Source organism: Strix aluco, chromosome Z, assembly GCF_031877795.1.
Source record: "Strix aluco isolate bStrAlu1 chromosome Z, bStrAlu1.hap1, whole genome shotgun sequence".
Taxonomy (NCBI): domain Eukaryota; kingdom Metazoa; phylum Chordata; class Aves; order Strigiformes; family Strigidae; genus Strix; species Strix aluco.
Window position 1 is genome coordinate 94,993,859 of NC_133971.1, and position 26,167 is coordinate 95,020,025.

General features: G+C 41.2%; 1 protein-coding gene across 1 annotated transcript in view; it reads left to right on the top strand.

Annotated features, from left to right (window-relative positions):
- Positions 1-26,167, top strand: part of LOC141918062 (netrin receptor DCC) — a 629,575-nt gene that overhangs the window by 381,645 nt on the left and 221,763 nt on the right. Inside the window, exons 6-7 of the mRNA XM_074812087.1 lie at positions 13,332-13,486; positions 15,031-15,151. Of these exons, the coding sequence (XP_074668188.1) occupies positions 13,332-13,486; positions 15,031-15,151 (276 nt within the window). The remainder of the gene's footprint in view (positions 1-13,331; positions 13,487-15,030; positions 15,152-26,167) is intronic.

Consider the following 26,167-nt stretch of genomic DNA (forward strand, 5'->3'; position numbering starts at 1 on the left):
AGAACAGAAATATAATAATGGAGCCTTACAGGCTACCTGACAAAGATATGAAGAACATCCACTGTTGAAAAAGGACAAGCGTAGACTAGAAGTAAGATAATACTTTTTCCTTAAATGAGAATAATTAATCAGTAGAACAACGTACCACGAGCCACGGTGTGTTTTGTATCACTAGGGAAAAATGAATGAGTTCCCTAAAATATACACAGTAATTCATAAAGTGATTAATTCAGGAAGTCCTATTGTGATTTATGCGTTAGGTCAGACTAGATCATCATAACATACCCTCCTGATCTTCTGAGTCTGATCCACATATTCTCATTTTCCCACCGGTAACATGACAGTGAGGTGTCAATCTCCTACACTTGGGTATTGCAAACCCATTAATATCTACAGGGAAAATGTGTCATAGCAATTAAACTATTATTACTTTTGCATCAAAGGTTAAGGCGGTTGGAGGAACTGAACTGCCTGTGACACTGGCTGACAGTAATTCAACTCGCTCGCTCCGTTCAAGCTACGTTTTGTGCAGTTTGTGGTATATTAACGCCGAGATTCCGCAGCGGCGCAATGACGGACGTTCCGCAGGCGTGGAATACGCAATCCTTTAGTCTGTTGAATTTATATTAGTTTTTAAAAATTAACCTGTCTTATCCTGGGGAGGAATTGAATGAAGCGTGGCGTTTTCTAAAACCAAGCTCTTAGTTTTCATTTATTGCCCCTTTCCTTGCTGCCCTGAGCTGGGTAAACATCTTTCAGGAGGGAACATCCTCCGTTGACTTGGCGCTCGCCCACGGTTTCCCCGCAATGTGGGACGCGGGAGGCTCGTTGGCTTCACCCTGCCTTTCTCCCCCCTTTCCTGAAGCAATCTGCATTTTTTTCTTTTTTTTTTCCCCCTCTATTTTGGTGGTTGCCCCCAGGGAATGTGGGGTTGTAGCAAGGTCTGTGTGGCAATGCCTGCGAGACAGGTGGTTCTTCACCCCAGTTCGTCTCGGTGTGTGGTACGAGAGCTGTCAGCTGCTTAAGTCCTGCTTTTTGGGTGAATTAATGGAAAACAAAGACTTATCTTTTTGGTTCCTGGAGCAGGTGACTTAGCTGCTATCAAGAGAATAGCTGTCTGATTTACATTTTGGTGAACGGCGTATGTCTACCTCAGTCACTTTTCTTCTCGGTGACCTTGAATTACTTAAAAATCATTTGACATTTTTGCTTGCTAATCGAATTAGAGCTCGTTGATTCCTTTCTCTTTGATCAAAATGCAACCGCTTCCCCCAGAGCAGAAGAGGGGGAGGTCGTGTAATGAAGTGCCTGTAGCTGCGAGGGCTGTTTTGAGTCTCTTTCATCTACCTGCACTTCACTTTTAGTGCTGAGAACAAAGGTCATCCCGTGCCGGACCCGATGGTGGAGGGGGAGGTTTGGGCCAGCTGCATCGAAAGCCTCCTCAGTCTTCTCCGTAATTCATACTTAGCTTTTGCTCACGTTTGTGTACAGAGTTGGCAGGTGGGATTGTTAACCAAATAACCCCAAATAAATCTGCCTCGCATGTGCTCTTGATTTTTAAACAAAATGGAGCTTTTTAGATGTGCTTTCATTGAGACCTAGCACTTGCCAGCTGTTGGCCATATCTCTACAAGGAAGATGAAATTACTTATTATTTATTTAAAGGCTAGTATGGGCAGACAGCTGCATAGCCACTAACAGGCCTGACATCTTCAAATGAGAGCTGGTGTTAGTCTGACGTGGAGTATATTTTTGTTTGCCTTCTGAGCATGATAACCTGGCGGTGACCACCATCACCTCTCGCCCTGCAGTTCCCTGACTCCTCCTTCCTTCCTTTGAGGGGGATAAAATTCATATTATTAGTTGAAAAAGGACCCTATTCATCTGGGTGGGATGAGGAGCAGTTCCTGCTCAAAGGAGATGAGCACTGGAGTTAGGAGATGGGTAAACGAGGACCAGGAGAGCTCTGGCATCGCACCCTGCAGACTGCCACTACCTGGTGCTTTACCTGGGGGGCTGTGGTAGCTCAGAAGCCAGCAATTCCTCCTGAATATTTGGTTTTGTTGTTATTTTTTTTGTTTAAATGGCAGTTTTTATTACATTTTGGCAATGACTTCTTCGTTCTCTGTGTTCTGCACAGCGTAGTTTGGAAAGCCTTTCCTGCACAGCTCAGATCTTTCTTTTCCAAGGTCCTCGTTCTGAGCATCTGTCCTCAGTTTGTGTTAATGATTTTGTTTGAATGGGATAATTTAAAAGTTAATGTACTAGCCTGAATAAATGACATGAGAATCCACCCATTAACTTGCCAGGTATATCAAGGGGTCTAAAAGTACAGTAAGCATCATAACAGACTGCAGTAAAACATCCAATATTATATATACGGCTGTATTATATTTTCTGTCTTATCTATTTGCTCATCAGTTCCTCATTTCCCTTTCTTTTAAGACAGTGTGCTAAAATGAAGATTGAGGCCGTACAAATAAATAGCTCAAAAATAACTACCTTTTCAGCACATTTCCTCAATATTTTTCCCCTTGCAGAGTGACAAACTGTTGCCAGTCTTTAGTATTGGACTTCCTCCAGCCAAACTCCTCCGGGCAGAATCTCAGTCTGCCAGGCAAACTGCACACACGGGGTGATTCAAGTGGATTAGCAGTTTAATGTACATTTTGGGTTGTTCCAAAAACCAGCTTGCATACTTTTGTAAAGGTTGTTGAAATGCAATCAATTGGTGATTTGTTTCCTTATGAGACAGCTGTTGGCTGACTAGTAGAATGAAATTAAAGAAAGGAAAATACAGAGGGGCTGCCATACTCTTTTTTTTTTTTTTTTTCCTAAAAAGTATTTTTCTTTTTGTATTTCCCAATGTGGCAGAGGGTCTCAAGCTAAAAGACTGGCTTCCTTGTTCTTTTGAGTCATGATGATGAGTCTGAGCAAGCAGGATCCATGCTCTGCCCATGTGTGGACCTGGCCAAGCCACTGAGTGAATCCAGTGAGCTGCTGTCTGTACACCATCAATTCTAGTTTCATTTGTTTGATTTAGAAAGGTTTGCTATTGATTTTTTTTGTTATTTGGAAGTTTTGCTACTGAATTAAAAATGTAGCATCAGCCAGGATAAGTTTCTAAAGGCACCTTCTGTGAGCAGCTCCCAATTAATTGTACTTTTGGGTGTTGTGTTTTTTTTTTTTCCCCCACCTCACATATGCTTTTTATCTCCCTGGAGTCTCATTTCCCCAGCCTGTTCCTGTGGGCTTTGTAGACCTCAGATATCATGGAAAAAAAAAAAAAAAAAGGAAATACTGACAAGAAGTGGAGGTTAATGGCAAGGGAGCTGTGGCGGTGCCTTGTCCCTGGCTGCACCACCACGTTCTCTCTGACCCTGCTCCTTCCCCCCAGGGAAAACCACAGAATTTCCCTCCACACCAACACTGCATTGAAAAAGTGAAAAAGGAATTAAATTGTAAATAACAGCAACCAAAAAAAGCCTTTATGAGAGATCAGGACTGCTCCAGAGAGGGCAATAAACTCATACAGTGCTCCCCTTGCTTCGACTGTATTTTTATCTGTTTTCAGCCTCTCCAATTTTCTTTTTGATGAGGTTATAGCAGTTGCTTTAACCTTAATGAGGAGTGCTGGGGGAGGAGGAGGGCTGCATGGAGCGAGGTGGTGCTGGCTCATTAACCGACCCGCTCGCAAACGAGGGCTGGTGCCCGTTGCCCAACGCGGGGCCGGCGTAGAGAACCGGCTCCTGCTCCCGTGGCCATGATCTCCAGCAGAGGTGCAGATCCAGAAAGTGATTTTCAGAGCAAAAACCCAAAAATAAACCTGGGAAAATCCAGGCTGCGAAGAGGCAGCTTTCTGCCCCAGCTAGAGAGGGAAAGGAGTCTTAGATATACAGAAATCTCATAGGGACATCTATTAATTACACTGGCTTTTAATTATCTGTCACTGATATGTTACATGACCTTGAGCAAGTCATTTACTCTATGTGTGTGTATCTATCTGTGAAATGCTTGTGAATTATTTAATGTCTACAAATTGCTTTGAGATCCCAAAATGAAATGCATTATAGTTGCAATTATCAAGTCTGATAGCGCGGTGCAGGCTGGCGACAGCCCGAATCTCACCAAAGAGCTCCGGAAAAGATCCTTCGCCGGTCCTTAACGTACCGTGGGGAGCAGGAGAGAGATCGTGCAGCAACCAGGGTCAACAGTTTTTTTTTCTTTCTAACCACAAATGCTGCCTCTTGCACAGATGCGTAGGAGGAAAAGTGGTAGAGAATTCTTGCCTTTTTGTTTTTTCTTGGTGAGATGAAGGTCGGTATCTATAAGGACTTAGCTTGAGGATACTCAGAGTGTCTTGATGTTTTTATGAAGGAAAAGAAAGCAAAAACACCAAGTATGGTGGAAAGTCCTCGTGGCTTTACGTTACACTTCAGAATTTTGTGTTTCCGTTAACTTAATGCCCATTTAGGCCATCCTTTGGCACACAGGGGAAAAAAAAAAAAAAAAAAGAAGGAAAAAAAGAGATAATTCAGCTCAATCTGCAACTTTTTAACAACCTAATTTTCTCTTTGATGTTATTTCCTCAAAATGTAGCTGATTGTCAGTGTCCCGTTAGCCTCTGGAAAGGCTTTTCTGTGATGCATGTGTTCCTATTATACACGGGTTGACAGAAATAACGTTAATGCATCTAAAGATAAAGTTTGACCCAATACACAATTATGAAATGCTCATTTGTTCCCAGGGCAGATGGTATGTGGTCAATAACTGTTGTCTGTACTATAAGTCATAAAGGCAGCAATAAAATAAAATCTTTAGGTAGTTATAAATTGACAGATACTGGTGACCTTAGTTTTCTCTTCCCAGGCTGTCCATTATTGGGGTATTACATAAAAGGAACATTTATTAGCATCCTGATTCTGTGGTCTCCAGCCAGGCAAACTCATTCAGGAGCCTGGACCAACGTTTTAACCTATTCCAAGGGGCAGAGATGCTTTATTTCATCTTTTTGTTGGTTTTAACTTGGTGGTCATACGTGAAACAGCATTTTAATTGGGGAAAAAATCCTCTCTCCACGCCTAACTTCTCTACTGGGGGGTGGGGAGGTCCTTGTATTTCACAAGTCATCCAGAATATTGTTGTTAAAAGAACATTTTAGTATTGTGACCCATTTGAAAGACTTATGTTCCCCATTTGTTTATAAACTCAGAAATTTCCATCCATTTACATGAATGCTGAAATATTTTACGCTGTGGTAGAATATAGTGGTCTACAAGGTGGTCTACAGAAAAGTATCATGCAGAGTCCTCTACAGAAGCTTGTAGATGAGTGTGTGCGTGCGTTCACTGCCCATACCTTGAATCTTGCCCTCAGTTGATCGGGTTTTGATGCTTTTTAACCGTATCTGCTTTGTTGTTTGGGGTTTTTTTTTTTTTTTTTTGTGAGGACAGAACATCTGCTCCTCCCTGCTGATGTTGCAGTAGCCCAGCAGCAGCCAGATGGAGCTCCCAGTGATTTCATGGGGTCGTTAGCAACCTTGCTGAACTCATTAAGGCCAGGCTACCAGGAGGGCAATAAAGTGGGAGCTGCTATTGGCCACCTGGTGACCACGCAAGCTCCCCCAAAAGACCCCAAGAGGGTTGTTTTTATTATGAGACACAGATTATGCACTTGGCAAGTTGTTAAAACTTTTTTAGGAAAAAGTCAAACAACAGGGATATGGTGTAGTTGGGATCTGTCAGTGCTGGGTTGACAGTTGGACTGGATGATCTTCACGGTCCCTTCCAACCTAGATGATTCTGTGAACACAAAGCCACAACTTCTGGGAGGAAGTAATCCTTTGCAACAGGAATTTTTGACGTGATTTCTGATGTGTGAATGGAATAGTTGTTGACGTGAATTACTAAAAAAGTCTTTTTTTCTGAACGGCCTTTTTATAATCACTCATCGTTGAGGTACGGTCCTGCAGCAAACTTGTCTTTCACTACTGCTCTGACCCCATCTGAAAATTTTACGAGGGATCTTATCCCTTTTGAGTTTCCACAGGAGGGCTGCAATTTGAACCAACGCAGAGACAATAACGAGTTTTCCTTACGTAAAAACAGTGTCATCTTTTCCTTTGCATAAGGGTGAGGGGCTGACTCCTACAAATCCATGAGAAAAAGTACCTGTTTGTTTAGATAAGATCAAGACTTTTAGCTTTTCAAGGAAAGCCCAGGACATCACAGCCTTTCAGAAGGATTTCTAACTTTGGAAACAGAAGTGGGAGCAATGTTAAGCTTTGCTTTTTGCTGCATTTTCTGGATGTAATGATGAAGAATCTTCATCGTTATTTATAAAATTGAAATTGTGGTTTTCCTTAAGCGTGTCGTCAGTGCACTCATTAATAGAAGTACATTTAGTAACGTAGCAATGAAAATAAAACCTCTTATTTTGATTATTTTTCATTTATATAGTGCTAGAGTGGAAGGATTAGCAGTTGGCTAATAAAACTTGCCTTAGAAAATGCAAAGTGGGAAACAAGTGATGATGTTTTCTACCCTCTCCCCTCTGGTGGATTTTCAGCTTTATTGGATTTTTCTCCCCAGTCTCTGCTCAGCTCCAGTATTTTACTGCACAGATGCATTTGAAACTGTGAGGAACTTGGGAATTTTAAAGGCTGCTTCAAGTTACGCTGAGGGCCAAGGATACATTTTGGTGAGGTACAGAACTGGAGATTTGGACGAATCAAAACTACATTTGTGATCCGTTCAGTACAAAGCGGGATGCGTGTCTCGGGTGGGAACGCTTTGACTACCAAAGCCCAGCTCTCACTGTGGGAGTTGTCTCTGCATCTCCTCCTCTTTCATGCCCATGGGATTGCGATGATGTATCATTTGAATTTTTGGTGGCTCAGTCCTTTTTCTCTTGGGAACCACGAACTTCCACTGTTGTGCAGTAATGGGTATAAGCTGACCTTCATGTTGAGAACTAAAGAAGCATGAAAATAATCTGAATCATTAAATAAGACAAGTAATACCTTTATTTAGGTGAAGAATGAAGTTTTACATAAAATAACAGTTTCGTTTTTCTTTTAGTTCTTCAAGGCTGGGTTGAGGGAAGATCTATTGAGTTCATATTGTCTTTCTGCCTGTCGGGCGTAGAGCTTAGAGTAAGGCAAGGATACAGAGCAGTGGTAAGCGGTAGAAAGAGTAATTTTAATCTACTATATTTTGAAGACACATTAGTGGAGTTTTAGTTTTTTATGTCTCATACTCTTTCCAAAGAGTCATGCATTGTAACAGCATTGATAGTTTTTTCTTTAACTTCTTGCAATAACAACGCAGTTCTTGAGTTACCAACAGGGAAGAGTAGTAAATATATATATTAAAAAATATGTTCATATAAAAATACAATTCTCCTATCATTTTTAGATCTGGAGGAACTCCGTTGGCTTGGAGTTAGATTGTGCTGACTCCCCTTAAGACAGCCACAACCCGGCACATTCGCTTGACGTAACTTTATTTTAAATTCACGGTTTGTGCAAGTTTAGCAGTGAAAAGTACAAGGGATTTTTTTTTTTTTTAAAAAAAGGATTTGAATCTATGAGATGACAAAGCCACCCTTTAAGTACATGCAATTGAAAGTCTTCCCATTCCGAAGGCTGACAGGGTTGGGCACATGCTGACAGCAGTTATCTTTCTTAGGTCAGTAGAAACACATTCCTTATTCAAACATGCAAAGAGGAGACACTTTGCATTAGGAAATGCTGACATTTCTCGGAGTTAAAATTGTTTCCTCTTGTCGCAAGATCAGCTGTCATCTCGCAAAAGGTATTTTAGAAATAGGGAGGTCATCCCAACACACAGCTCTCTAAACTAGCTGTTTCTGCTGGCAAGTGTTCGATTAGTCCCTGAGTCTCATTACAACCAATCTTTGACATTTTTGGTAATAAATGCAGCCCGCTGTGATCCTTAAAGGGAAAAAAACATTTGATTGAAGCTGGTATTTGAGACCCACACCTGCTTTCCGTGGCATTGCAGAATTGCCACGCAGCCTTATTATTATAAATTATTTAGAAGACCACGTGGAATGATGATCTGCTTTGTTAATGACCTGCAAACAGTTCAGACTTTAGACCACGTTCTTCATCTGAGGGACCTTCGGGCACGTGAAGGCCAGGGGCGTAGCATGATCTTTACAGGAGTATCCGCATTAAATTTAATTTTCAAATTTGCTTTTTTTTTTCGCTGTGGAAAACGAAGCACTCTTCCTTTCCCAGAGGTGTCAGGATCTGCTGGCACATGGATAAGTTATTGCATTTTGAATCTGGGAGCCTGCGATAGCACAGATGAATGTGCTGTCTGCTGGGGGACAACCTCGGTAACTGAGCACCCACCAAGTGCATCTGTGTAGTATAGAGAACTTGAAACTTTTGGGTACACTTTTATACAAAACTACTTAGCTGCAAAATGGCTTCTAGCTTGTATTTCATTTAGGGATTATAAAAACAACGCATTTGATCATAGACTCAAAGCTTTCGACTCTAAGAATGAACATTTGGGACAGAAGAATGAGGGACTTCTGTATAAATATGATGCATTTGAACCTAGAATCAAAGTTTTGAATTCTAACAATGAGGCTCTGGGCCCTAAAAATGAGGTTTTGTACCCTAAAAGTGAGGGTGTGTTGGGAAAAAATGAGGCATTTGACCCTAGAATCAAAGCTTTCAACTCTAAAAAATGAACATTTGGGACAGAAAAATGAGGGTTTGTACCCTAAAAGTAAGGCTTTGTAGTATAAATATGACGCATCTGAAACCAGAATCAAAGTTTTGAATTCTAACAATGAGGCTTTAGGCCCTAAAAATGAGGTTTTGTACCCTAAAAATGAGGGTGTGTAGTGTAAAAATGAGGCATTTGACCCTAGAATCAAAGCTTTTGCCTCTAAAAACTAACATTTGGGACAGAAAAATCAGGGTTTGTACCCAAAAAATGAGTGTTTGTGCTATAAAAATGAAGCATTCAGTCCTAGAATCAAAGATTTGGATTCTGAAAATGAACATTTGGGTCCTAAAAATGAGTTTTTCTGACCTAAAAATGAGTATTTGTATTATAATAATGAGGAATTCGACCCTAGCTTTGAATACTAAAATTTAGGTGTTGGGCCTTAAGGATGAGGGTTATTACCCTAAAAATGAGGGTTTGTGATATAAAAATGAAGTTTTTAATCCTAGAATCAAGGCTTTGGATTCTAGAAATGGGGTTTGGGGACCTTAATATGAGATTTTTACTCAAAAAATTAGGGTTTGTAGTGTACAAATGAATAATTCATTCCTAGATTCAAAGCATTGGATACTGAAAATTAGGCTTTGGGCCCTAAAAATGGGAGTTTATACCTTAAAAATGAAGCTCCAAAGTGAAGTATGTTACATTGTTTAACTCTTTCCGAGTCAATAGGGTTGCACATTGAGGTCTGTCCTAATCCTTTATCCAAAGATGTTTTGAGGACACTTTGGTACTACTTGCTGGTATGAATTTTGTTAAACCCAAAATCTCGTGGACATCTACTTTTATAAATCTCCGTTAACCATTTAGGGTTTTTCCTCCCGTTTTTTGGTTCAGTATCTAGCATAAACTATCCTCAGTCTGCAACCAGGGCATTTTGATAGGGTGGGTTTGGCATGAAATAATGAAAATGAATGCTTAGAAAAGTGTTTTCATCCTGATGGGGAATAAGCGCAACCTTCTGAGACGTTATTTTAAATTATTTTTGTCTGAAAATAGAAATTTAAGGCTTTCACCCAGAGCCAGGGCAGAGTACAATATGAGCATCCTACAGCACGAAGCTTCGTGGAAAAATCTCACTAAACTCCCTTTTTCCACCAATTCACAGATATTTTCTGATAAAAAAAAAATATTTTTGTGAAAGACTTAAGTTTCTTGGGGAAGAAAGTCTGCAGTTCAAGGTTTTTTGGGGTTTTTTTTATATTGCCACAATATAATGAGAAGGAACATGAACACAGGATACACTTTTATTTCCCTTGCAAACCACCTCACCAGCCTTCTTCACATTTCAGATAATTCAGTCCTGAGAAAAAACACATGGAGAGCAAATATGGCAGTGCTTGACATTTATTGATATATAAAATATTTATAGAATGTATATTTATAGCGCTTCACGTTTTATGTATAGATACACATATATATTTCAAGTCTAAATGTGCTGCGTGTGTCTGCTTTAGGGTGTTATTTGTGATGTCTTACCTGTGTTTAATACTGCGTAATTTCCTCCAAATTAATGATGCAAATTAATGGTTTTAATGGTGTCTTTAAGAAAAATATAGGGCACACCTACCCCGCTGTAGGAAAGGTGTTGGTGGAGTGTTTTATGATTGTTAAATACGTCCATTTTGTACGAAACTCAACACCCAGATATGCATATACTGAACATAAACCATGAAAAAAGGAAATCATCAAGCTTTCTAGAGGTCTAGAAAAATGCCCGTAATTAAAAAAAAAAAAAAAAACACCAAAAAAAACAAAGAAAAGGAAGAGAAATGAGGGGAGAGGAGCAACAGTTCTGGTGGAGGGAATGAAAAGCTGCAGGCGAGCAGGGTCGGGGCCCCGGAGCGTGTGTGTCGTAAAGAATAACTGGCGGGAATCTGTGAATTACAAGTCTATAAATTAATTGCAGGCTTCTGGTGACATCGCAATAAAGCACGCTAATGAAGATTGAGTAGTTTATGATTTTGTCAGAGCTCTGAAAAATTATGTGGTTTATAAACTACGGAGATAGTGGTGGGTTTATGTGAGTTTGGTGAATAAATTATACTAGGACTGTAGTGTAAAAAAAAAAAAAAAGTGTTAAAAATTAACATATGAATGTGATTCTGTCTTAATTTTTGTTTTTTCTTCGCGTTTTTCTTACCCGAAGAGCTTGTTTCTTTTTCCTTGAGCCACACTATCAATGCTGATTCTTCAGAGCTTGGCCACTGAATTGTCTCTTTTTTTGTATCTCTAGTTTAAGCAATATTATTTTTTTAAAAACCCTCTTGATCAGCATCCTAGTTACCAGTATTTCCTTATGAGTGCTGCTTTCTTTGAAAAATCATCTACAGAATTTCCTGTATTTGGGGCTGTTTGGTCTGGAGACCCTGATTTAATGTCTCTCTGGCTGCAGAGCAAGAAGGGCCCAGCCTGGAGCGTTTCGGGTCCCAACCATCTGAGCCTTTCCTATAGGAAATCAGGCAGCTAAGTTAATCAGGACACCTCATCAGTTTTAATTTGCACACACTGGATTTAATCTGAAGTGGATCAGGAGCTTCGAGATATCCAAAATTATTAAATATGTGGTAAACGAGACCAATCTGAACAAGGAATAGAGAAGATGGCCAGGGGCAGATGCTTATTGTAGGTAACTTAGCTCAAAAGCAGGAACAATTGCTAAAAATCAAGAAAGCACTGACATAAAAACTTGGCAGTCTTGCTTGATCTGGTTGGTTTTATGCATTCCACACAGTTTTTAAATAAAATAATCTCATTTTCTTAACAGTATCTCTACCTCGTTGTGCACACAAGTTTGAAGAGCGCTCAGGATTAATCGGGAGCGTATGATTGAAGAAGTGATGATGTCTAGGACTCTGCCTCCGTTTATTACTGAGCTGGAAACTTTATTATCAATAAGGCAAAAAAAAAAAAAAAGAGTTTTGTAGTTAAGGTGATGAAATGCAGACCCCGAAGAGCACAATTTTATCCCTATGTCTGCCATAGTATTCCTACCAGACAGGGTAGGGCGCTTAGACCACGCGTTCGTACGTCGCAGATGTTTTCCTTATTTTCTTCATTCCCAGTAAGACTTTTTGGTGTGGTGTGTAAAAAAAAACACATTAGTATATTTAGTGTATAACAGAAACTGCTCTAAATCATACCGAACAGGACAAGAAAAACATGGGAGGTACTTTTGCCCTTTTCCTGGTAGCTTGGTTAGTAGCACCTCTTAGTGTCCGACTACTTTGAGTTTAAAAATATTTGTGGATCGCACAGGTATTGTAGAAATAGGAATGAGACAAAAAAACCCTCTGGGAAATGAATCATTTTGTTGGTAGAGAAAAGTTTGAAAACTAGAAAGCATGAAGCCATGTACTAGGTAGGAAGTTTGAAATTAAATCCTGAATTGCTCTTTTGGGGAGTGGGGTCCTTCTGGAGCACCGAGGGAGGCTGCGAAGAAACGGCATTTGATCGGATAATTGAAGAGCACGGTGGAGTCCTTGGAAACCCGGGGCCTGAGGGAGGGATATGAGGATGGCCTCGGTTCTAACATTTCTTGGCTTCTGTACAATTTATTTTATAATCTTAATCTTCTTTTAATTTAGAGGTTTTTTTAATATTACGGCTTTATAAATATTATAATCAGACATCGGGAGTGATGGCTCAAGAAATACAATTGGATTTTGTGTCTGAAATGATAAGTCACGAATGGTATTTGGAAATTAATCTGTTGTGGCTTCCTGGCAACTGTGGATATTCAAAACAGAGACGGTCGTTCCTCTACAAAAACTGTGACAAAATGTACACGGGCTGCTGAGTTCTTGCGTCTGTTTTTCAGTACGATGCGGGGTGGGGCTTGTTAGAAATATATTAACAGTTTTCCTCAAATTGCAAATTTCCATCATCCTAGTATTACAATAATGATGATATTAAATTAGCATATCATATAGTGTACTGAAAAGCTGTGAATACATTATAGTAATACAAGGCAACAGATAATTCCTAGCTTAATAAGAATTCATTTTCAGCAAAGATAATTCAACCTTGTTCTTCTTCCAATCACCAGGGACAGATTTCCTAGTTATTGATTATCTCTTCATCTTCTATAAACCCAGTCAAAAGTCCTTCTTGGTTACAGGAAAATGTTTCTACTCTGAATACTTTTGACTTGCACCTATATGTGCCCGGCCATATGTTGACTCGTAGAACCTTGTCACGTATGCCGTTGGCATCTCATCCTTTGAAATGAATGAGATTTTATTACCCCCATACTTGCTTAGTGAGAATTATATATAATATTTTGTTAAACATAAACCTTGTACATCTTCTAAATTGAGGTTTTAATTCTTTAATTTGGGGGGAAAAAGTTAACATCAACTGTTTAAGTGTATTTTCTAGAGTAAATGCTTTCCCTAGTATTTAATTTTTAATAGGCTTAGGGTTAAAGAGAATAATTTGAATTACAGATAGGTTTTCTATTTATGTCTAATATTCTTCTGGCTCACAGAAATGATTTACTTGCTAAACCTTAATTTATATCTACTTACCGCCACTTTCATTGTTTCCCCATCTTGTTTGCAGTTCCACCGTGGTTTTTAATTCACCCTTCAAATCTTTATGCCTACGAGAGTATGGACATTGAGTTTGAATGTGCCGTGTCTGGTAAGCCCGTTCCTACGGTGGAGTGGATCAAGAATGGAGAAGTGGTCATTCCTAGCGACTATTTCCAGATAGTGGTAATTATCTGGTTTTTACTTATTAGAATTAATCTTTTTTTTTTTTTTTTTAAACTAAGTTGTGAAATGCGTTCTGGTATTTGATTCAATCATTGCTTTCATAAACATATTGGTCTTCCGGAAGGACGTGGAAGAAGTTTTGTTTTCTGATATAAATAAATTTTGTTTTCTAAGGTAAATAAGGCACCTTGTACTGAGATGTGTCAGGTCAAGACCGTTGATGTTGTTTCCCAGTTTTAGTAATATTTGAACGAGGTCTGTTTGTGGAGAAGCAACAGTGTCAGGTCATACCCTGAGTTGCTATTAATAATATTGTTTACCTTGCACAATATTGTTACCCTTACTCACCGTTGCCTTTTGTGAACAAAAAGAATAGATCTTTTCTCCAAGGAAGTAGTAGTTAGGCATAGGGGGTTAAAAATGGTAATAATTTGACATAATTACAACTTTTCAAAGAGAATTGTTGTGCCCCCTACCCGAAGTAACATCCCCATCTCTTGTAGTTTAAATGTCACTATTATCTAGGCTAAGAATGAACGTTGGGTTTTCTGAACGGCTTGGTCTACTGGCCTCTCCTGAAAGTGGTCTCGCTTGTAAGTGAGCGGAGATGTTGGAGACCACCCCTGAAAACTTCAGCCACTGTGAAGATATCCATAGGCCACGAGGTGTGGTTTCTTCAGGGACGTGGCTTGGTTCAGCACTTTCTAATTTTTGATCTTGCAACAAATAATATTGATTACGATCATGTCTTAATTGCCTCTCAAAAAAAAAAAAAGTGGTTCTCCTACAGGATAGACTTATTTTGCCATATACATTAGCAAATTCAACCTGTTTTTTATACAACATTGCTTATTAGAAAGCAGCCAGAAGCTGTCCAATAAAAAGACAGCTCTATTGCTGTTCTGGTTCTGTGGTGGAGGTGGTGAAAAATAATTTCCCTTAATAGTTAACAGAAGGTATATTTCAGGCAGAGCATACCCCTCACTTGAGATATTTTACCCAACATAATTGGTTTCTGCTTGTGCTAACAGAAGTTAAAAGTTAACTCAGTTTCAAATGAAGTAGGCGTAGAGTGACCTTTTCTTGAGGATCTCCAGACCTCGAGCCATAAGGAGGGTTTGACCTTCAGAACAGTATTTGTTCAAAGATGCAGAGTTAAAAGTTCTCTTACATCTTTCCTGCAGCAAAGGGCCAAGCCAAAATCCAGAGCGCTACTCGAGTGATGGCTGTAATTTGGAGCTTAAGTCTTGAGCAGGGTTTTGGATGGGCTCTGTGCAGGAAAGCGAATTGACCCTTGGGCCGTAGGCACCATCAAACAAAATGCAAAGACCACAAAGTGCCAAGAGATTCCTGATGAAAGGGCTTATGGTTACGGCCCTCTAAGGAACAGGACTAAGTGAGCTGGGGCTGAGATTACATACACAGTGCCTTGTTTCGCAGAATAGCTGCTCTGGAAAGGTTTTTTAATCCGCATTCACTTTGGATGGTGTTTTTCTAATTAATTCTCTCCACTTCCTTTCTTTTTCTTTTTGCTGTCTCTCTAGGGTGGCAGCAACTTACGGATTCTGGGCTTGGTAAAGTCAGATGAAGGTTTTTATCAGTGTATAGCTGAAAATGAAGCTGGAAACGCACAGGCCGGTGCACAGCTAATCATCCCAGAGCCTGGTAAGATGCAAAGGACATTCAGAATTGTAGACGTAATTAATGCTATTAACATAAAAATCCCAAGTGGGCAGCTACCATTCTTTACTCCCTCTTACTTATTCAGCTGGCTGGCTGTAGTTAAAAGCGTATCCAGGCTATCGGATACTTTGAGGCGTTTTGTTCACTGGGGCAATTACAAATACCAGCCTTGTCCTAGAAGATGACTCCGGAGGCCAACTAAACCTACATGAAAAGCCGTTGGCAATGTCTTACTACCTATTGGTGGGTTTTATCCTGCTGAAGTATGAGAAGGTGATCACAAATGGGTGAGGTGATGGAATAAAGTAGTCCATAAGCAGTAGAGAATTACATTGTACATAACTCTGCATTAAGCTGTTGTAGAACATTTATCGTGGGGAAAGGGAAGAGAAGAAAAGAGGGGAAGAAAAAGAACCATTTGGCAGTGGGATATGAAGTGCAGCCAGCCATTGAGATCAAAAGGTTTGTGTCTAGGTGCTGGAAGGGTGAATTTTTAATTTTTTTTGTTGTTGCCCTGAAATTAAGAGGTGTTTGGTTTTATGGACTGTACTGTGCAGCAGCGTGTTTACTGCTTTATGGGTTTTTAATAACAGAAAGATGTCTTCATCTTAAGCTAGATGATAGGTAAAACATAGATAAAAGCCTCTCAAAGTTTCTGGGTTATAAATGATTAATGATCTGCACTGGGCTGCAGGCTACACTTGGTACTTCTCATGGATTATGGCAGTAAGTCGAGAACAAGAGAACATGCTGAAGCGTTGTTCGTTCTCCGATTTGGACTGGGAAGAGCAGAATCTTGGTAGCCCACAAATACTCAGTTGACACAGCCCTCAGAGATCAATTAACCAGCCCGATAGCTCGTACCATAGAATTTCCTTGGGAAATCCTTTGAGAAGCTTCCACACAGCATCAGTGTGAAGTTTTAAAGCTTTGCCAAAAATCTGACCTTTTGGAAAGAGAGAAATGAGTATGACCTCGGTACACATTCTCGTTAGCTGCAGTAGTCTGACTCTTAAGGAGTCCCGTCTGAACACTGAGCAGGGATGTTTGCTGAGATCCATCCAAGTTCAGTCCTGTTGTGTTACGAGCACTATTATCTAGAGCAGTTCCAGGCAGTGCAGAGGGAGGTGGCAGTACCACGTGGCCGTAGCTGCCATCATCTCGTAGACCAAAGTGAGGATTAAGCGTCACTGGAAGCCACAGATCCCCCGTTTGCAAAGTCCTCTCCATGAAAATACTTAAAGCAAATGAAAATGGGAACAGGGATAAGGTTTCTCCCTCTGTTTTCTGTCTTGGTCCCCGATGAGTGGCCGAATGTGGATTTTGCTCCACGTTTTTTTGAAGCTCACCTCCCTTGTCCGCCTTCTCCTCGTGAAGCATCTCCTTTACAAGGGAGATGGTCTCTTTCTTTTCTCTCCACTGCCTGAAAGAAACTCCAGAAGCAACTGGGGAATTGTCAGAGACCTCTTAGTCCCCCTCTCCCCATGACATTTCTGCTGCAGATGCTTTGGAGCCATGAAAAATGGGCAGCTTAGTGGGAGACCTGGGAGGGGGTAAATGGGGAAAAACTTAATGTCCATAGAGTCATTATTATCCTCCTCCTGCTAGCATGACCCTCCAGCTCGGGCTCCATCCTCTTCCTGCCCCCCAGGGCTAATTGGCCAACTGAGCTTGGTGGTTGGGTATCGGGATCAAGAGGCAGATATTTATTTGGGTTCCCACTTCCGTACGTGCCCTCTGCCAGGATCTCACCAGGTGAGCGTTCCCTCTGTTTGATAACTCTTCCCTGAGGGAAAAATGTGAAAATGAGAAGGCATTTGCCAAGTAGAATCATAGAATCACAGAATAGAATCATAGAATCATCTAGGTTGGAAAGGACCTTGAAGATCATCTAGTCCAGCCTTTAACCTAGCATTGGCAGTTTCCAACTATACCATATCCCTCAGCGCTATGTCGACCTGACTCTTAAACACCTCCTGGGATGGGGACTCCACCACCTCCCATTCCAACACCCAACAACCCCTTCTGTAAAGAAATACTTCCTAATATCCTGTCTAAACCTTCCCTGGTGCAACTTGAGGCCATTCCCTCTTGTCTTATCACTCATTACTTGGCTCAAGAGGCTCATGCCTAGCTCTCTGCACCCTCCTTTCAGGGAGTTGCAGAGGGCCATGAGGTCTCCCCTCAGCCTCCTCTTCTCCAAACTAAACCCCCCCCAGTTCCCTCAGCCGCTCCCCATCACACCTGTGCTCCAGACCCTTCACCAGCTCCGTTGCCCTTCTCTGGACACGCTCGAGTCATTCAGTGGCCTTTTTGGAGTGAGGGGCCCAAAACTGAACATTTCACTGGCAGAAAAAAAACAATGTCGATGTGATATTGCAGAAGGCTGGCTAGGATCATCATCCCCGTCAGAACCAACCTGCTCCACATCACATCTCGTCGTGGGGAGACGCGCAGTTGTTTTTTGTTGGTTTACTTTCTGCTTTCTTTTAAGCTGCATCTCCCATTCAGTTCGTGCACTCGGATTATATTTACGTGTGTGAAAATTTGAAGGAAACCGGCCATTTCCTACTGTAGTGGGGTTTAATCTGGCGCTAGGAACATCCTAGGGGAAACTGGATAACTCGTTGCTGCTCCTAGCTAGTGATTGCAAGTGAAATGCTGTCAGTAAATTTTATGCTCTGTGTTGGTGTTTATTATGTTTGGCATTGGATTAAAATCAAAATTGAGGAAAATGGAAAGAAAATCCTAAAGAGCTACGGGACACCATTGTAAACTGTATCCATTTCCCTTTTTAAGTGATGGATTACTTTTTTCTGGCTAGTTAATCAGCTCTTCAAACAATGCCACTCCAATTCCTCTGAGATGAAGGGAGGGCTGGCATGCACAGATGGTGGATATAAATACAAATGAAGCGGTGGGGCTGGCTGTGGTGGGAAGAACGTAGCCCCCTCAGCTTTGGTTTTGTTGGGCCAGGCTTAGCACAAGTCTGGTTCTTCAGCTTGAGCTCTGTGTGACACTGCTGAGTCGCTGGGGTCTAGGCGGGGGGCTCGGGTGGGGGCTCCCCCCTTCCTGGGGTAGGCAACGGCCCAGCAGACCCCACGCTTGCTATTGTTGGTGTGTTTTTATGAGAGCACAGTGAAGTTTCAATATACTCATTAATAGCTCTCATCATCTTCTGGAGCTGTTAATGAGGAAGGGGCGTAAACGGAGACATGTTGATGGCTTATCTGAGCTTCCTTTTTCTGAAAACCAGGGTCAGATAAACCCTTTCTTGAACTAATAATGATTTTACCCAACCAGTGATTTCAACCCCAAACTTAAAATAGCCACTTTTTAACTTTTTTTTTGGTGTGATTTGTAAGACTACAGATAGTTTCTGCTTTAATTTTTGCAAATAATTTGGAACATTCGGTGGGTTAAATATATTATGTACATTCTGTTGGGGAATTTTGAAAGTTTTAATCAGATAAAAATATATAATCAGTCTGATCGCTCCTACTACTGTTGTTGCTACATGGACGCGTAGATTCACATCCGCTGCTGACCACCGGTAGCTGCAGAACCTGAAGTAGCTGCACAGAAGTTGGCATTAAAACAAGTATAAAATGAGACCAGATATACACCCCTTGTAAAGGCTGGGATGCTAAATTGGAATTAGACGATGCTGAAATGAGAAGTGAAAGCCAACCGGGCTGTGAGCTCACGCAGGTAATAGCTTCCACTGTTAATATTCCAGATGTGGCTATGGGATGTTCAAAACTGTTTCAGTGTTGCTTAGACTATAAAAATCCAACGAGCTCCCTGAGAAATATAAAATTTCTGTCCTTTTAAACTGAGATTATGACTGGAGAGACATTGTACTTAACATTATGAACTAGGGTAAAATAAGCAATAGTAGATGGTCTGCAATACACCCATTAGTCAATAAATCAAGAAACATTTGTAGATTCCAGCACACTTGGGGAAAAGGCACTTGGGATTGTTTCTCCTCCTTTTTCCTTTCTTTCCCATTAACAACCTTCTTAGGAGGAGGTTGCTCACCAGTTGATAACAACAACAAAAAAGTGTGACTTCAAATGCTTCCTATTTCTGTAAAAACCAACGCAATAAATGAGCCAGATTTAAGGATTTCAGTTCTCTCATCATCTCCAACACCCAAGTTTGGGGTTTCTCAGGCCACTCTGCTGTTTGCCTGCTTCTCTTTTTAATTCCTAGCTCCGGGCGATGGACTTCATACGGTCTATGGGAATGTGTGATCGTATTGAGCAGGTAGCAGGAATAAAGCCTACAATATACACTTCTGGTTACATGTGCCGGAAAACAAATTCTCTGCAAGAAAAAGCAGCTGAAAGAGATCTCAGCTGACTGTCTTATTTTTATAGCTGTATAAAACCTGTTATTTGCACACCTAGGAAATGACTAGAGAACAGCGTGGTGGTGAGTGATGGACATGCATAACTTCAGATGAGGAGAATGTCCCAGAGGAAAATCTTCCTATAAAGAACTTCCAGACAGTTATTTGCTTTATGCCAGTGGCTTCTCACGGATCCATCCTTCACATAGTCATGAGATGTGTGGAGGGGTTGTTTTATTCTAGCAGGTGAAAGATCAGATGAAGACAGCCCTGAAATAATCAACTCGTGTATGCGGTAGGATAATTATTAGCTATGTTCTGGCAATAAATTCCTTGCTAGAAAAATCTTCACCTTCGGAAGACATCCTCTCGCAGAGTCTGGTGTTGTAAATCAGTCTTTACTCCTGGCATTATTAGAAGTGTAGCTAATTTTGCAAGCAAAGCAACAAAGAAAACGATCTCTTGGGTGTTATAACTAACCAGGACCCGGGCTGGTCGTGCTGTCGCCCGAGGAGAGGGCACAGCGCCAGAATTATTTGCAGAAGGGATTGCATGTCCATCCAAGGATGATCTCCAGATGTTTGAGGATGGCCAGAGGTGGATGTTGCAGGGAGACGGGGAAGGGTACGGAGAGCTGAAGCTTGGGACGGGGGCCTGGTCCTCAGTGGCCGGTCCCCATTGCGCGGGTGTTAAACTCCGACCCCGTTGTGTCGTTATCTTTGTTATTTTTTTGTCACGTGCTTTTTCTTTTTTTTTTTTAATACCTCTACCCACAACTTGCATAGCTCCTTCTCACGTCAGATTTCCAGCATAGCAGCTAGCAGATTTAACATTTTTGCATGCGTGAGATCTTTGCAAAGACTTTGCATTTCTGTATAATAAGACTTAGCTTGGGAAACCTGTGAATTACTTTTCCTTGATAAAGAAACAGGGGTTGACTCATATAATTTTCAAAAACCTTCCTCTCTCCCTGAATTCCTATTACAAAAACATTCTCTGAGGCACCATTTCCCCTCCCTTTAGTATCATAAGTATTATTTATAATTATTTATTCTATTATTTATAATTATAGTATTATTTGTAGTTGCTTCCCCAATAAAAAACCCCACAAAATAAATTCCATCTCAGTGCTAAGAAACTGAGCTAATATTGGCATTAAAACTTCAGATTTTTAGTCCTTGTCAGCCTGTTGGAAAGCCAAACCACGTATGTTAATCTTGTTTATATTTAGCCTTAAAATTAATCTGAAATAAACCCCATGATTTCGAATATCAGGAAAACCAGGGTTTTTTTCTTAAGAATTGGTAAAACAGTGAAAAAGTAGTGACGAGAAATAATGTTTATTTGAAATTTTAAGAGCTCGGGCAGATGTATCTTTGTGCTAATAATCCTGATCCTGCCTTTGCAGGGGAAGCTGGAATGTGTCAACTCTTGAGGCTGCTCCTTAAGACCTGAGTTAGAAAGAGGAAATTTCACAGCTACTTCGTGTTGTGCAGGCAGAGACAGAGCAGAAGAAAGGACTGAGAGACTATTTCAAGATCCCACTCATAAATTTCAGAGATAGATAGATAGATATAAAAATATTTATTTATTTCAGATATATATAATACATATATATTTATTTTCCCCTCTAACACAGACACTGGTAGTTCTACTAGGATGTGGAAATGCATTTATTTTCTGAAGGCTGATTTAGTTGTACTGTGCAACTTATACTGACCATATGGACTTCTCCTAAATAAAAGAGTGTGGGGGCAAATTCGTGCACTGGAGTGGGGACCCTGCACCCCACCGAGTCTTGCTGCCTCTGGCTTGGCCATTGCCAGGCTGCTCTTGGCTAGCAAACTTGTGCATGGCGCTAGGGTGCTGTTCCCAAGGGGGGAAAACAGCCCTGAGTATTTAAGACACTTCAAAATGAAAAAAAAAAAGAATATAAATATACCTTGGGGCGATGAGGTGTAACCTTCCATGGGATGCAGCTCCAAGGATGAAACATGATGTAGCCCAGACATGATCATTTCTCCCCAAAGGTGAGGTGGCAGCCCCGGGCAGCGGGGGGCCCATGGGGTGCTGTGCCTGGTGGCTCTGGACCCTGAAAGAATTTAATGTGCTGTATCATCATCCTGTCTGGAGCCCCACCACTGGTGATGGCCAAAATGGTGCTTGAGGGGAAACTGCTGGCAGCAAAAAGCTCTAAAAGCACCCGATTCCCAGGGATAGGGAGAAGAATAAGCCCCTGAACCATAGTGTCAGGATTTTTTTGTGTTGAAACAAGAGATTTAACGTCCTTATTTTGGTATGCACAACTGGTAAGCTGTTCGCATTTATTGCACCGCGTAAGCAGTAATAATCAGGATAATAGTAAGAATAAATTTTGTTTATTTGCTTTTATGGTGGTCTTTGCCATAATATTATGACACCTTACTGGGGATTTATGATGGATGTATGCAAAAATGCAAAATCAGCAGAATATTTTTCTAGTTAGAAAACAAAGTTGGTAGATAAAGGCCACCCTAAAACCAGCAGAGGCGCTTAGAAGGCACCTCTAGACAGCTGCAAGGGATTGTCTTGGAACATTTTTTTGAGCTTCCATCTTTGTAGGTCTTTAAGAACAAGTTAGGTAAACGTCTGCTAGGGATATTTTTAATCTGGCCATGGGGTGTAGGAAAGGATTAGTTGGGTTCACGAGATCATTTTTGGTTGTGCTTTCCATTGATCTAGTGAACATTGGTGGAATCCGTGGACTGTAACAAAATCTGGAAAGATGCTGTTAGAGGTGCTTGATCTTGTCTCAAAATACCGATATAAAACTTGGTGGCTTTGTTCTCTAAGAGCTATAATGGTTTAAAAACCTGGCAGCTGGGTTTCTACACCTCCGCAGTCTCCTGTGAAGCTCAGGAGATGAGCTTCTGTGCTGGAGTCACTCTACTTTCTCCAAACTGAGCGAAATTGCAGCGCAGGAAAAATTTTGACTATTTGGACAGTTGGAAAGAAATTCAGCAAGAGGGAGGCCTTGGTCTGGGGAGAAGGATCGTGTGAGAGTGTGGTGAGACCAGGAGATGTCTCCTGGACTGAAGTAGGATGTGTCTCTTCTCATTGATGGATGTATTTCTGTGAAATGTCAGGTATTCTGGGGTGAGATGTTTCTTAGCTGTGCTGGAGCTGCCTTCCTGCATGTAAAAGACCTGGGTAGGCTGAACAGGATGATATTTTTATAGGCAGCTTCAACTGAAGAGAGAGAAGAGCAGCCCAAAATTAATGGTCCTGTCATAAGTAGGAGGAGTGTTCTTGTAGCTTTTATGAGTCTCAGATGGGAAGCATTTGGACGTGGATGTTCCCTGTCCCTGTGGAGTGTTGCTGGTGGGTGGCTGCTCTGTGGCCTGGGACACCTTGGGAGACCTTTGGGGTTTGGGTTGTGTGTCTGTCTTGGCACCAGTAACGTACCCTTGATGAGATGGGTGAACGCACCAGTGCCTGGGGCAGGCAGGGAGCTCTCGGGGGTTTGGGTGTGGGTTTGTAGGACCAGGGAGAGAAGTTCAGGTGAGCCAGGAACTCATGGAAGAAATTTAAGTGTTTGGGGAGCTCTTGTGCCTTCAGCTGATGAGTGCAGGAGTGGAAGATTGAAATTTTAGAAGCCATTTTTCAAGTTATCTTAGTCATCTAAGGGGTCAGTTAGACATCTAAGAACATTTGTACTTCCTGAGTCATGTTTGTGCTTTCAAAAACCAAAACATACAATTAAAGAGTGATCCAAGCATAAATAGAATTTTACACAAAATAGTGTGAGCGTGGTAAGGGAGAAAGTGCTGTTGTCTGCACTTCAACAGGAACAGAACTATCTATTAAAATAGATTTAGGATAATACGAAAAAAAGACATGGAAGGGTAATAATCTCCTATAAAGCTATTAACCATTTAAAATCCAGCCTTATGCTGATTTTTTTCTTTAATAAAGGATATATGTTGGTTAATAATAATCTCAGGAATCTGGAATACGATTAGGGTTTAAGTGGTGTTAATTAAAATATCACTTACTGTATATTGACTTTACATGGTAATGTCAGAATAATCACAAGATAGAATGAATAACTGCACAATTAGTTCAAAGATTCTGAGATGTGTTAGAATTAAATTTGTCAGAAGAGCAGAACTGAAATGACTTATGTTATAAATATGGAAAGAGATGTATTTTTTAGTCCTATATGAGTTTGGTGCAGATAACTGGATATAAAGATTTCATATAGGAACTCTTACTGTGAGTATTTTGTGGGGTTTTTTTGTTTTTTAAACCTTGAAAAGGAGATTTTTTTTTTTTTCCTCCCCACCGGTATTGTGTGAATGACTAGGCTTGCATACCAGAAAGCTTCTTTTTTCATGCAGGCATTTGAGGGCAAGGAAGAAAGGTTTTCACGAGCAGCTCATTGAAGAGTTGCTCATTCAGGTTGGGCATAACCTCATCATTTTATGTTTCCACGAGAGCAATGCAGCATGTTTACACAGTGAAGTAACGCTGTAGAAAAATCTGTAAGAGGTGCCAAGTCAAATTCTGAAGAAAACCTGAGGTGAGGTCAGCCAAGCCTGAGTTTGGGCTGGGGGTGTCTGCAGCAACCTGGGTCTAGTGGTTGTGCATGTGCTTCCCCTCAGCTCTGCATGGAGCAGCTCCCGTGTTCTGCTCTCCAAAGGCCAGTGGGTTTGTTTTCTTCCCTCATTTGTGAACGTCCGACTCCTTGTGGCTTGAAAGATGCTCTAAGTGTCTATATATTGTCATATATCTGTGTAATTACCTTTCATACGCACAAAGGGAAGACACCCTGCGCGTGTAGTCTACACATGAAAGTGGTTTGGGTTGGGTTTTTTAGACGTAGAGTGTACTTGAGTAGACTGTGAAGGTGTGACAGCCTTTTCCTTTCTTTATTTTAAAGGCATCAGACAATTAAGAGTTTTAAATAGACGTTAGATGTATTGATGCACTCAATTTAAGTAATAAAGAGACCATCGGTGGCAGCTGATCTTGCAAATGTGGGGAAAAATTAGAAATCAGTTGAAAACTGAGGGATGTGACAACCTGCAGCTCCTGTGAGGAGGCCCACTGTGACTCCACCGACACTGGTGGAGGTGGATTTACTGGCAGGAGAGGTGACAGCACAAGTTTCAGAGAAGCCATGGTCATCCTTGAGTGTATGTGTAGGCTCTGAGGGTTGGCCATAGGCTGAGATCAGCCTGCCCTTTTTTCCAAGGAAATATCTGCGGCCTGAGTTTCGGTACTTTAACAGTAAGTTGTTAGGGGGCTCCACTGGCCTTTGCAGCCTGTGTGGGCATAGATTTTCTCCCTTTAAACCACCTCTGAAAAATGAAATGGGGGAAAAGTATGGAGAAAAGCCTTAGGAGAGACAGACCAGTGCCTAAACTGCTAGTCTGACCCTGGTGTGACAATGGTTTTGCCACAGACCTCTCAGTAAGTCACTGGGATGCCTACGGATTGAATGATCTCAGTAGTATTTGCCTCTTTATCAAAGGTTGCCTAAAAATAGCTACGTTAGAAAGCATGAGGTGTTCATATGTTCTGTAGCTGGGCGCTGGCTAGGAATTTAAGTTGCTTAAGAGTTGTTCACCTCTATTTTACCTGAATGGTAAAACTCAGGAAGTACAAATGTTCTTAGATGTCTAACTGACCCCTTAGATGACTAAGATAACTTGAAAAATTACTTCTAAAATTTCAACCTTCCAGGTTTAGACTGGCTCTTAGGAAGTATTTCTTTGCAGAAGGAGTTGTTGGGTGTTGGAATGGGCTGCCCAGGGCAGGGGGGGAGTCCCCATCCCTGGAGGGGTTGAAGAGTCGGGTTGACCCAGCGCTGAGGGATCTGGTGGAGTTGGGAACGGTCAGTGTGAGGTTCATGGTTGGACTGGAGGAGCTTCAAGGTCTTCTCCAACCGAGATGATTCTGTGATTCTATGGCTCATGTCCTTCCAGACTTGTTCATTTGGCCATGGATAGCTGGGTGTTTCATCCCGGGTTTTCTGACTTCACCTGCCACTTCCCGAGCCAGAGTTTAAATTAGTTAACTCCTCTCTTTGTCATCTGTTTTCCCCCCTTTTCAGGTGTTCATTTTTCCCTAAACATAACGGTTTCCTCTAGAAGCGTAGATGAAGTTCCACTGCAGAGTTCAGGAGTAATAAGGTTAGGAGATGCATTGTCTGCAATCCTGAGCGCCGATGGGTTTTTTTATATGTAGTGCACTACCCTGTCACCTTCCCAGCAGAAACCGATTTGCTGAGCTGCCATTTGATCAAAGATAAGAAGGGGTAAGAAATAGCTGAATGCGTTTGCTTTATGGGGAAACAGCAAATTAATCTTTGGGCATATTTGTCGGTGAGACTAACTTTCTGTCTTTGCTTCCTGAGGGAAAAGATTTAGGGAAAATAACCCCCAAACGTGTAGACTTGCACATGGTCCTATTTAGGAAACTGCTAGATATTTTACTAGTTTTACTTTTATTCATATTTAGGACCAGTGGTACAGGGCGACACACGGAGCACGTTGCGAGAGATACAAAAATGTGCTGCCGATATCAATCTGAAGACTAAAATATATCGATTTCGTTAGCAGCCACAGCTCAAACAATAAAAGATCGTGAGCTTTGTC